At 38.6% G+C, this 12,242-nt stretch overlaps 1 protein-coding gene across 2 annotated transcripts; it reads left to right on the plus strand.

Annotated features, from left to right (window-relative positions):
* The first annotated feature begins 211 nt into the window (after positions 1 to 211).
* tsnax (translin-associated factor X) lies at positions 212 to 10,601 on the plus strand. Of its 2 annotated transcripts, XM_006807667.2 has the most exons (6): positions 212 to 502; positions 2,081 to 2,170; positions 2,265 to 2,379; positions 3,651 to 3,781; positions 8,700 to 8,821; positions 9,973 to 10,601. In XM_006807667.2, exons 1-6 carry the CDS (start codon positions 487 to 489, stop codon positions 10,348 to 10,350), a joined length of 852 nt encoding a protein of 283 aa, XP_006807730.1. In that variant the 5' UTR covers positions 212 to 486; the 3' UTR covers positions 10,351 to 10,601. The 2 variants fall into 2 exon arrangements, with proteins under 2 accessions (XP_006807730.1, XP_035771140.2); XM_035915247.2 differs by lacking the exon at positions 212 to 502 and having other exon boundaries at positions 2,059 to 2,170.
* The last annotated feature ends 1,641 nt before the right edge of the window (positions 10,602 to 12,242 follow it).

Consider the following 12,242-nt stretch of genomic DNA (forward strand, 5'->3'; position numbering starts at 1 on the left):
ATAGCTGTTATATGTTTGTATTGTTGTTATTGAAATTGTGTTATTATTATAAATGCAATTGTTATATATTTACGCCAAATTTCTAAAATCAGATTCTAATTATTTAAAAATTAGTAATAAGGAAAACATTGTAATAAAACTAACTCCTGATGCTGACATTTAACTACGTATCCCGTGATGCATCTCTTTGAATTTCCTGCTACGCGTGTAAACAGCGCAAAAGCCCCGCGATGGACTGAGGTCCGCACCAACGCCTGTTATTAAAACCAAGAAAACACCGTTTTATTCGCGTTAAAATATTTGTAGGCTCTACTAATTTTGTTTTCCATCGCTCAGAGAACATCATTTTTTCGGAGTAAAGCGGAACTATTTTGTTTTTTGATCGTAATAATACTCAGCCTTTACGTTTGACTGGTACTGGCGTTAGTTAGAGGCTAAAACTCTCGAAATACACCCCTTAAAATTGTGCGCTACAACACCGAAGCTATGAATAAACGAGAAGGTAAGTCCATCATTTCAAAATAACAAGTTTAGTTTTATGAGTTTTGTAATTACCCAGCGAGCCTAAAATAACAGTCGGACTAATACATGATAACGTTTTAACCTACTCTGCCTAAGTCAGGTTAACGAAATCATTTCAGTCGTAACAGACGTAAAACAGTGCTAATCCTGTGCCATTAAAATGCCTAAAGCACATACTAGTGCGAATCACGAGTCACCCTACGATAGGATTTTATCACCATACTTCATTGACGATACAATATTATTATCTTTTTTTAAACCTTTTGCATTAAGCTAAGTATCGCATTTGTCTTTTTTCAACTGCAAAGTATGCACAATTTTAAATAAAGTTATCTCACTTTCAATATTTTTCTGCTGCAAAAAATGAGATTCTAATGCGTGCCAACACTGTCACTAAAACCTGCAATAAATGTTTCTATCAGTCTCCGATTGAATGGGGTCAGGTTGGCAATTACACACAATCTGTACACCCACGCATTCAAACTCTTAGCAGCCATTTGGTCACTACAAGTTGCCATTGGCTGCTGAATGGGAAAAATCTCACCATGCAGCCACTGTCGTTGTCATTTGTTTGTACATACAAGAAATTTTCTGTCCTACACTCCAAAAAATCTGTTGTTGGATGAACACAATTTAATCATGGCACCTTTTTCCACGTGATTTAACCAAGTACAATAACCCATTTTTGACCATGTCAAACCAACACATTTGGCATTTGGTGGTTTAATGTAATCAGATTACGTTGGATCAACGTAGTATACTTACACTGACTTATGTCACTTTACATATTGAAGTATGTAAAGTGAAATTTGTTTTAATTCATTCTACACAAGTTAAAACTTCAGGAAAACACAATGAAATCTTGTTGTTTGAACAACTACTTTGTTAATCAGATCAATTACTGCTAGTCTTGCTTAATGAACCAATATGGGGGTTGATGATTTCACAGAGAAACAACCATTTGCACTTACATTCATGGGTAATTTAGAATAGCCAATTAACCTAACTCTAATTACGTACTGCAAACCAGCCAGATTATGGATTTGAACCCAGGCCCTTCTTACTGTGAGACAACAGCACTAACATCACACCATCAAGCTGTCAATCCAGGCTTAACAAAACCTATGATTACAAGGTTTGATGCAGACTTTTCTGTACGTTTTTGTCCTTGACAGGTTAAACCACAATAAATAGCGATAGCATACACGTGGTGTGGGTGCAGTTGTCTGCCTCTTAAAACTCCAACGATTTTCCTGCAGTTTGGCATCTAATGTGATCTTGTGAATTTTGTGAGTCCAGGCAACTAACCACTCTTACTAGATTGTATCATGTCATCTCAACAAGAACAAATTAAGTTGTTGAATTTCATGCAGATGCTACATGATTTAATTACGTTCCCCATAGAAACATGAAATAATTTAGTTCCAATCACAAGTTTGAATCTTGTACATGTAACAACCACCCAGTTTCATTTTTTTGAGTGTATTTTATTCGTGTGACTGAGAGGCAGATAGAGGCAGTTATTATTTAAAGACTATGACATCACCTCTACTGTCAGGTGAGGGGTGTTCACGGAGAAATGCAGATGCAGCGCAGGAGCACGAAATGAGTGCCAACCCCTCCTCGTCTGTCATGGCTGCCTTCAAAGGTAACAGCATCCTCAGTGTTCTCACTGCACTTTGCACCCAAATGGTTTTAATGTTGTATTGCCTGCACTGAAACATTTCTCTGTGTATTTCAAGTTTTCCAACAGGAGCTCGACACCAAACACGACAAATATGAGCGTCTTGTTAAGATTAGTCGCGACGTCACAATTGAAAGCAAGAGAACCATATTTCTTCTGCACAGAGTGACCACGTAGGTGTTCTTAACAATAATATGCACCGTATAGATTAGTACAGTTAGGTCTATAAGTTTTTGGGATAACTACTTTTGCCTCTGTGCACCAGCACAGTGGATTTTTAAAACAACGATCATGATGTGATTAAAGGTCAGACTTTCAGCTTTAATTCAAGGGGTTTAACAAAAATATTGCATTAATTGTGTAGGAATTATAGCCACTTTTATACACAGTTTCCCATTCTCAAAAGGCCCAGTAATTGTACTGACTGAGGCAGTTTCAGTTGAGGCCTCTTCCTAGGTTATTTCATGATAAACACAGCAGACATGACATCTGAAGTTCATTCACCATGTTGAAATTAGGATTTTATAGTTTTCCACTTTAATTTTAAAAACCAAAGCAAAAAGAGATTATTAGGCATCATTAGGCTAAAAAAGAAAACAAAATAAACCTGTCAAAGATAAAGCCAGATAAACAATCTGATACATTATTAAAGACAAAACATACTAAGTAGCCCACAAAAGACAACTAAAGTGGATGATTATCGACAGTCACCCTTCTGCCGTGGCCATTTCTGATGAGAAACATTCAGTAGCCTGGAAAACCATTGCTCAAGACCAGTTTAAAAAATGACAAGTGTGGCTCGTTTGAAGCAAAATATGAAGAAATGAGGGGTGACTCAGGACAGAAGTATCTGTAGTTACTCACATTTTCTGCAAAACCCCTTGAATTAACCCTGAAAGTCTTCAATCACATATTGATTGTTTTGTTTAGTCTTCTGTGTTAGTATACAGAGGCAAAATTACAAAAAATGTATCATTGTTCTAAACCCTTTAGACATAACTGTATATCAGTTTTTTCACTGGTGCCTGCTTCTGATTGTAGTTGCTGCCTAGACACTACAGAGTGTCTTTTTAATATCATTGATGTAAACAGCAGCTTTGAAAATAACCTACCTATCACTTACATTGTCTCTATTCAGTACAGATATAGTTTTGAGAGGGATGTAATGTGTGAATATATGCTTTGGAATAATATGGAAATATCTTCACAAAACATATAATTCAATGTCAATCAAGATCTCAGAACAGCGTCAGCTAAAAATGTAATAGGATTTTAATGAGCCTCACAGGGGGAAAATCAGCTTAAATGATCTTTAAAAGTGATAAGTAAAAACAATAAATACATTGGCATTAGTTGTAGTGGGCATGCAACAAAGTAAGTCTAAAACAAAAATAAATATTTATATGTTTTTTGTACCTTTTAACATTTTTTTCTGTGTGTAAAGTGTACCAGATGCAGAGGATGTCCTGAACGAAGCAGACATAAAGCTGGATGGAGTCAGGCAGAAGATTGGGCAGATTGCTGAGGAGTTGAAAGGAGAGGATATTTATCAGTTTCACAGAGCCTTCACACCAGGTGAGTGGTCATTTACCTCTTTTCGTTTATATATAAAGCACATATTTATTCTGAAAGAAACTGAATTCTTTGAAAGTGGTGTTTTTTCACTCTAAAATGGTTAATCGGCTGTTTAAATTCTCCTGCCACACCCAAGTGGATTTATTAGATTACGGTCCCATGGGATACAAGGCACGTGGCCCTTTGTGTGTGACTCAGTTAGATCATATCTGATGTAGATTCCACTAGAGGTGTTTGCAAAAATGATAGCTCACATTTGTTGAATCTCCTTCTTATTATTAAGCAGTAAGTATTTTGCCGTTTTAAACTTTATGAAGTACATTAAGGGTCCTAATAAATATACTTTTAATATAATAATAGTGTGGAAGGCCCTAAAAGGTCATTCAAAGCCATTGAGTACAGTCAATGGAAAGTTAGCACAACTAGCTTGCATTGTATAATGCAGCTCTGATAGAAAGTCTTTACTTCTGATTGGTTCACTCAGCTGCCTTAGAGTGACGATAGTGTCACTCACCCAAAATAAGAAGTAGACAAAGAAATGTCGAAATCTAGAGTTAAGGTGAGATATGAAACTACATTTTTTTTCTTTATCCGTTGATGTAATTAATAATTTCTTTTTTATGATTTATACTTAAATTATTTTCTTTTATCTTCAATAGACGTATTGTAAAGTCAGTGATAGTGTTAAAGCATGACCTTGATGCAGGCCTGGATGTGATGGTCACGCCTTCTGATAAAGTTGTTTTCAAACTAGCATAAGCACCACTTTTTGTTACTGTAGCCATAATGTCTGCAGCGAAGGAGAAAAACATGACTGGCAGCGAGTGGGAGCTGTTATCTAGCAGCTGGGGAAGTCATTTTTAGATTGCGGTCACACAGGAATCACTGCTGCATCCTTCGCGACGTGACCAATGGCAGTTCCCACCAATTAGCCCTTTTATTTTTTTCCCCATTTTCATCGTCTTTATTAGATTGAGGCTGGGCTCGATGCACGGGCCCTCCAGATAATCTTGGCTGGAGGAGAAGTCTCCAGGCATGTGTAATGGGTCTGTTTTTTTATATAATGACCATCAAAGATATTGTGGGCTAAATCTGACCATAATTGCCACTGATAACAGAGCAGCGTGGCATTTGGGTATGCTTTTTTTTGTTGTTGTTATTTTTTTTTACCCTGCTAGCTGCTATGAGTCAGTGCAAACACACATTAACATGTGGAACTTTTCACGTGGCTCACCTGCAATGCAGTGAACCGCTCTGTGGTCAAACATTAGCTCAGGCCAAAAATCCTCAGTATTCTCAGTACATGAATGTGCGCCAAACCGCAACGGTACTGTTTGCGCCAAGCTATATTCGCACCCTCGCCTCTCAACTTTTCCTACCACCATGCCAGTAAAATCTCTCAAATTTCCACTTTTTTTGCTCTTAGTCACTGTTTAGACACGATGTTCTGTAGGGTTTCTGCGAGCCTCGTTGACCAAAGGTAACTTCTGCTTCAGTAAAGACATAAACAACTCCTGACAGTAAATGCAGGAACTGGGCTCTGCCTGCCTGCCTCAAAGCCTTATTTAAACTGCCTTGGACTGTGGTGTTCCCTCTGTGAACGTGGATCCACTGCCAGTGTTTAGCTGGTAAGCAGTTTTTTGTTTTTTTTTTAAAAAAAGAGTCGAAAACAGTTGCCAAAAAAACACTGGGTGGACCGAAGCCTAAAATACAGTATTTTTCAAAAGCCTTTAGCCGCTCCTCATTTCTTTATACTTTGCTTGGAAAAATTGAGTTAGGTGCTTTTTTTTATTTACGAATGATTCATATTAGGGCTGGGCGATATGACCCAAAATTCATATCTCGATATTTTTTACCTGGACGGCGATATAAGATATATATCTCAATATTTTTTTTAAAGCCATAAAGTAAGAACAAAAAGAGAGTTCTTAGTCAAAGCTGTGTCCCAGATGTCACACAGGCACTTTTATTAACATAGAGCATAGATGTACATAAAATTTACTCAAAAATAAATTATGAGCATTTATTAAATAATAATGCTCCATAAATATCGCACCGTAGCTTACCAAAGTCGTACTAAAACATTTTTTGACAGATTGCTGAGCGCCGTGTACCACATAAAATCGGTTCGCGGCCATCAAGCACAACCAGAATTCATACATAAGGCGCGCTGTCAACTTTTGAGAAAATGAAAGGATTTTAGGCTGTGCAGCCCCTCTGGGCTGCATGGCGTTAGCGTGGTTAGCTCGTCAGCGTGGTTAGCTCGTTAGCGTGGTTAGCTAGCTAACACGTTGACGGCGTCCAGCCCCACGCACGGGGCGATGCGCAGTAACTCGTTAACGGAGATTTGCCGTGTCCATCTTGTCGCTTCCTGCAGGTGAAGCGATGGGGGAGGAGGGGGAGTTGTGTTCAGTGAAGGAGGGGCGAGGCCGAGTAACGTTGCGTAAAGACAAAAGTGAATGAAAGAGAGGCAAACTTGCGGCTCCACAAGTATAGTTATAACGTAACATAGACTATATCGATATAAAGAATATTGTCACATCTTATATCTCGTATAAAAATATATCGATATTTTTTAAAAACTCGATATATCGCCCAGCTCTAATTCATATGTCAGCATTAAGTGGTTTAACAATCAAAAAACATTCCTCTGAAAATGATCAGGTCAAAGCACTGGACTGAAAATCAGAATACTTTATTAATCCCTAAGGAAATTATGTTATGTATATAAGTGAAAAAGTAGCCAATGGCTACTCCAGGCTTCAAAAGGTCTTTTAAGGTTTTAAAGACATTTGGAAGCCTGGAGAAAAACAATTTAAAGAAATGAAAAGTGGCTAAAGACTCTTTCACAGTACTATAAAATTATGTACTCCAAGTAAACAAGTTTCAGTTTCAATAGTTTTTGTTTGTAACTATTAATAGTTAATCCTCCACTTAAAGTTGTGACTACACTTACAAACCACTCAGTTTCACTTAAATTGTTAATCCACAATTTTAAGTAACAATGTTTCAATGCTAACTATGCTGTTAAAGAAAAAATGTTTTCAATCCAAATTTATTCATAAAAACAACAAAGATGACCAACATGTTGTACATGAAACAAAGGGTTAAAGAATTAACACTAATACACACGCACGCGCACACACACACAAAAGCGCATTCAAGGAATTACAAAAAATACAAGCAATAATATAACGGCCTAAATACCCAAGCTCTCGCTCCGGGTTAAGAGCCAAAGAATAAAAATATTTTGTTTTGTTTTTTACCACTGGATACTTTGTAACTGTTAACAGTTTATTATGATTAGATAAGAATTTCTTTTTCTTTTTCAAATTTCTTTTGATAATAAATTGGTAATTTATGTCATTTAATTATTTCCAATTATTTCTCTTTTTCCTTAAGATGCTATTTTATGTTGCTTTTGCAATACTTGGTTAACTTTTAACTTTTCTGTTCCAGCTTGTTCAGGTCAGTCCAGTTAATCAAATGCAAATTGTTGACACAATGTTTCCATGTAACCCATACAACTTTGAGAATTGATGCTGCGATATGGTTCTGACACGTCTTTTGTTTAAAGACACAAATGTTTAACTATGTTGGTAAGTAGAGTTATTAGGTAATTATCAAATTGAAGTTCTGAGTATCAGATTTGGCTGTTGTCTCAGCAGGTGAAATTTGTCAGCTACTAAGAAACTATCCATCCATCCATCTTCATCCGCTTTATCCGGGGCCGGGTCGCGGGGGCAGCAGCCTAAGCAAAGAGTACGCACACACACACCCCTCCGTGAATCGCAACCTTATCGTGGTGGAGGGGTTTGTGTGTCCCAGGGATCCCAGGGGCTATGTTGTCTGGGGGCTTTTGCCCCCTGGTAGGGTCTCCCATGGCAAATTGGTCCTGGGTGAGGGACCAGACAAAGAGCGATTCAAAAGACCCTTATGAAAAAAACACCGAGGGAACAGTTTACCCTGCCCGGGATAGGGTTACCGGGGCCCCGCCCTGGAGCCAGGCCCGGGGAGGGTGCCCGAGGGCGAGCGTCTGGTGGCCGGGCCTTAGTCCATGGGGCCCGGCCGGGCACAGCCCGAAGAGGAGACATGGGCCCATCCTCCCGCAGGCCCACCACCCGCAGGAGGCGCCATAGGGGTCGGGTGCATTGTGTGCCAGGTAGTAGTAGTAGTGTGTGTGTACTAAGAAACTAATAGAAAAAAAATCCATGATTTTTCTATAATTATTCATAATAAACAAAATGTTAAATGAAGTCATTAAGACATAATATAGATGATCATCGATATATTTGATGTATTTATTTTACAAAATCAAATAACGAAGTAGCTGCGATTGACAGTTTTCATATTTTCCGTGCACATTAGTGTTGTGTAGTCGTTCGGCCCACTGCCTGTACACGCTGGTGTGACTGGACTGAAATCATAATCAGAGTGGTGAAAGCTATTCAGAGTACAGTCAAGATAAAGTATTCTTGCTGGCTCCGTGCAGCGCATTGCGGTCAGTGTGGAGAGATAGCAGGCTCTTTGAAGTTCAACTGCCGCTCCAAAAGTAAACTTCAGACACAAAGTCTTCCGTCCTGTGATTATTGGATTGTTGTTTACCCAGGGGCAGAAAACAAATGAGGGGTCATCTTAGCCCACCAAAAAAAACAGCCACTGTTGTGCTATCAAAAGATAGAGACAGGAAACAGGTTTTATTTGAATCATTATCTCCATCTGTGATCTGTACTGTGCAGATTTCATGTTGATGCTGCACGCTCTGCTTGCTACGCTCATTTGATACATGGTCATTTTAGTGAATTGCAAACAAATGCCCCAGCCACTGCCACATTCAGTTTTAGCAGCACAGTGAAATGATCAAGTGAATATGCCGTTGTTTTACTCTGATCCATTTTAATGTACTTTAATTCATCAGGGATTCAGGAATATGTGGAAGCCGTCTCTTTCCTGCACTACATCCGCCATCGCTGCCTCATCAGCTTGGAAGAGATCAACGCCAGGCTGGTGTTCATGAACACAGAGAAGGCAGATCCTAAGGTAAAATCACAGAGGACTGACTGAACATTAACAATTTATGAAGTATTTTTTAAGCCCCAAAAAGTCCTTAAAAGAACTATGTGACGTTCTGGAAAATATATTTTGTCGCTTTCTTGGTATCAAACTGTTTGGCTTAGAGAGTGTATATAAAAATAAAACTTAGATGTAGCCACTGTAACGTCACCGTTAGATTTGAGACTCCAAATATGGAAACTTCACCATTAATATTTTAATGGTTTTATTTTTGGATTGTTTTTTCTTTTCTAAAGCAAGATGTGACTGTTTATTTTTTTCAGTTGTTTGGTGTCTGTTGATCCACACAATATGACTTAAATCTCATTCATTTGCATTAAAGGCATTGCATATAAAATGTTTAAATTCAGAAAATGCACAGTTCTAAATAAATAAGATAATTTTGAAATTGGTGCCAGCAGCACATCTCAGTGTCACAATTACCAGTGTGTAGCATCCCTGTTTCTTTTAACAGCTGCTTATAAACATCTGGGACCTGAGGGGATCAGCTGAACCTTTGGCAGAGGAATGGTGTCCCATTCTTGTCTGATATAGGTTCTATCTGCTCGATAGTCCTGGGTCTTTTCTCTGTTATTTTTCATTTTATGATGTTCCAGATGTTTTCAGCTGGTGAAAGATTCCAACTTCAGGAAGATCACTGCAGGAGCAAGGCTCTTCTAACAGTCTATTGAAGCCACACTGTTGTACTTGTAATACAACTGTAATTGTATTGCTGGAATATGCACGGCCTTCTCTGAAAATGACATTGATGGGTGCCCAATGCATCCCTGTACCCTCACAGATGCAGGTTTTTAAACTGAGCATTGATAACAAGCTGAAAAGTTTCTCTCTGCTCTGATTTCCCAAAAGAATTTCAAATAATAGTGTTCCTCCAGATGTTTCTTTTTAGTACACTTTTTCATCCTTTTTTCCCTCCTTGTCTCAACTTTTTGAAATTTTTGCTGCCATCTAATTCAAAATGAGCTTCCCAGATTAAACATTTAGTTTTCTGTCTTCTACTATGAATGGCATATGGGGTTAAGAGATTTGCAGGTCATTGCATTCTGTTTTTGTTGACATTTTATATAAAGGCCCAGCTTTTTAGAATGTATTCTTTCCTGTCCTGTTTTCCAATTCAGGGCTCAGCTGAAGCGATGCCGGTGAACGCTCAGGTCTTGACCTTTCAGGTGACGTCGTCCGACTACCTGCTGGGCGTGGCCGACCTAACAGGGGAGCTGATGCGGATGTGCATCAGCAGCGTCGGCAATGGCGACATTGACACACCCTTCCAGCTAAGCCAGTTCCTGCGGCAGATCCACGATGGTTTCTCCTACATTGGGAACACGGGCCCGTACGAGGTGTCCAAGAAGCTGCACACGCTGCGGCAGAGCCTGGGCAAAGTAGAAGACGCGTGCTACACCCTACGCGTCCGTGGCTCAGAGATCCCCAAACACATGCTGGCAGACGTGTTCTCCAGTCGGACCACACTCATCGACCCCGAGGAAGGAGTGGTTTAATCCCGCACTGCTTCAATGACGCTCTTCTCTGTGGTCTCATTGTCTGGTTTAGTTTAGCTCCATTTGATGTTTGTGTGCAGTTTTAATGGGATTTCACTGATGTTTCTAGTTTTTTGTGACATGCTTGTTCATTTTTTATTATTACAATAACAACAGTGTTACAATAGACAATGGATTCTCTTTTGTTCGATAAAGATCTGATGGCTTCAGTTGTTTTGCATGAATAAAGGTTCTGTGCCAAATATGCCATACTCCCTGAGACTTTAAGCGTCTTTGAAAATATGTGTTCATTTTATTTTCTCTCTCTCTCGCTGCCCTTCCCTCTCTCTATCACACACAGATAATCTAAGGTAGACCCACTGGCTGTCTGCACTCTTCATTCAGTGTGGAGGAGGAACATGTGACCTTTGCACATTGCACACCCCTATTCTCCAGCAGACACACACACACATACTCACAAACAACCCCTTGTCTCCTTCTTCTACCCTCTTCAAACACTCCGTCCCAGTGCAGTGACGTACACTTAAAGTGAGATTTGGAATGAGAGGAGGAATATTCCTGGTAGAGAACTGATATCATGCTTCACCTCATGGTGTTTGTTATTGTACGGTGACAAATGAGCCACCATGCTAAGAAAATAATGATAGCATAGTCTGTTGTTGAAAATAGATGCTTTTATTCACGATAGGGCCAAAACAATTTTATTGCCAGATTTCACCTCAGAGAAAATGTTATTTTATGATTCACATTAGTCACCTTTAGGTCTGTATACATATCGCATTTTGATCACACATACATTAGAAAAAACAAGACTATGACAAATTTTATTTAGTACAAAAACGTAGGCTATTTGTAATTAAGTAATTGTTTTGTATTGATATGAACTAGATCATTTTGATATTGTATGAGTTTGTCCCTTTTTATGACTCTGTAAGAGAGTCCAAATAATTTAGGTCTGCCATCTGCTGGGCAATTTCAGAACGGTGTATACAAACATGTATGGGGAAAATAAAGTTTTGGCCTCCTTTTACACTCCAAAGAAAAGCAATTTGTTTACGAAGGAGATGATCAGCCACCAGTGGTTAAAGAGGGGGTTATGGGTGGCACTGGAAATTATAGCAGGAGATGATAAGGGGGTCTAACTCCCCATTTTCCTGTACAAATAAACGTCCTCCTCTGCTTCACTGTGAATATACAAATCTAAATCTAAATAATACTACATGCAGTGACTGTTTGACTGCATGGGTATATTGCATGAACCTCAGTCCTCTACTTACTATTCCTAACTGCTTTACTTTGTAAAACTATAACTATACCATATCACAGTGGTTCCATTACCAAACCATTAAATCTTGTGCTTAAGTGCAGCCATTATATTATTACTGGGTAACTACATCTCCTAATTTGTGCAACAGGAGACGTAGTTATCTCCTGTGTAGTTATTACACAGGAGGCCTGTGCACATTATAATCAGTGTAACGCACTGATTTTTTTAATTCAGTGCGTTACACTGAATTAAAAGTGTAACGCACTTTACTTTTTACTTTTTAATTTACTTTAGCGCCCCATTTATATAAATGAATAAATAAATCCTGGAACAACCCTAATCCAGAGATTTGCTGTAAGTCTACTGTCTGGAATATGGCAGACCAAAACCACTCTTAACATCTTTGTCAGTGAGAGCTATAAAACTTACAATGATTTAGACCTTTGGCTTGGAAATGACTACTCTCGTGGCCATGCTTAAAACCTTCGTGGTTCCATACACAGGAGAAAGTCAAAAAACTGGCATGGACTTTTTTTATTAGGAGAAAAGAATGCTATTAAATCCACATTCAGACTATTTAAATGTGATATTATATATTTGTGTATACAGTGACATAAATATGATG

Source organism: Neolamprologus brichardi, chromosome 13 (assembly GCF_056152115.1).
Source record: "Neolamprologus brichardi isolate AB-2024 chromosome 13, ASM5615211v1, whole genome shotgun sequence".
NCBI lineage: Eukaryota > Metazoa > Chordata > Actinopteri > Cichliformes > Cichlidae > Neolamprologus > Neolamprologus brichardi.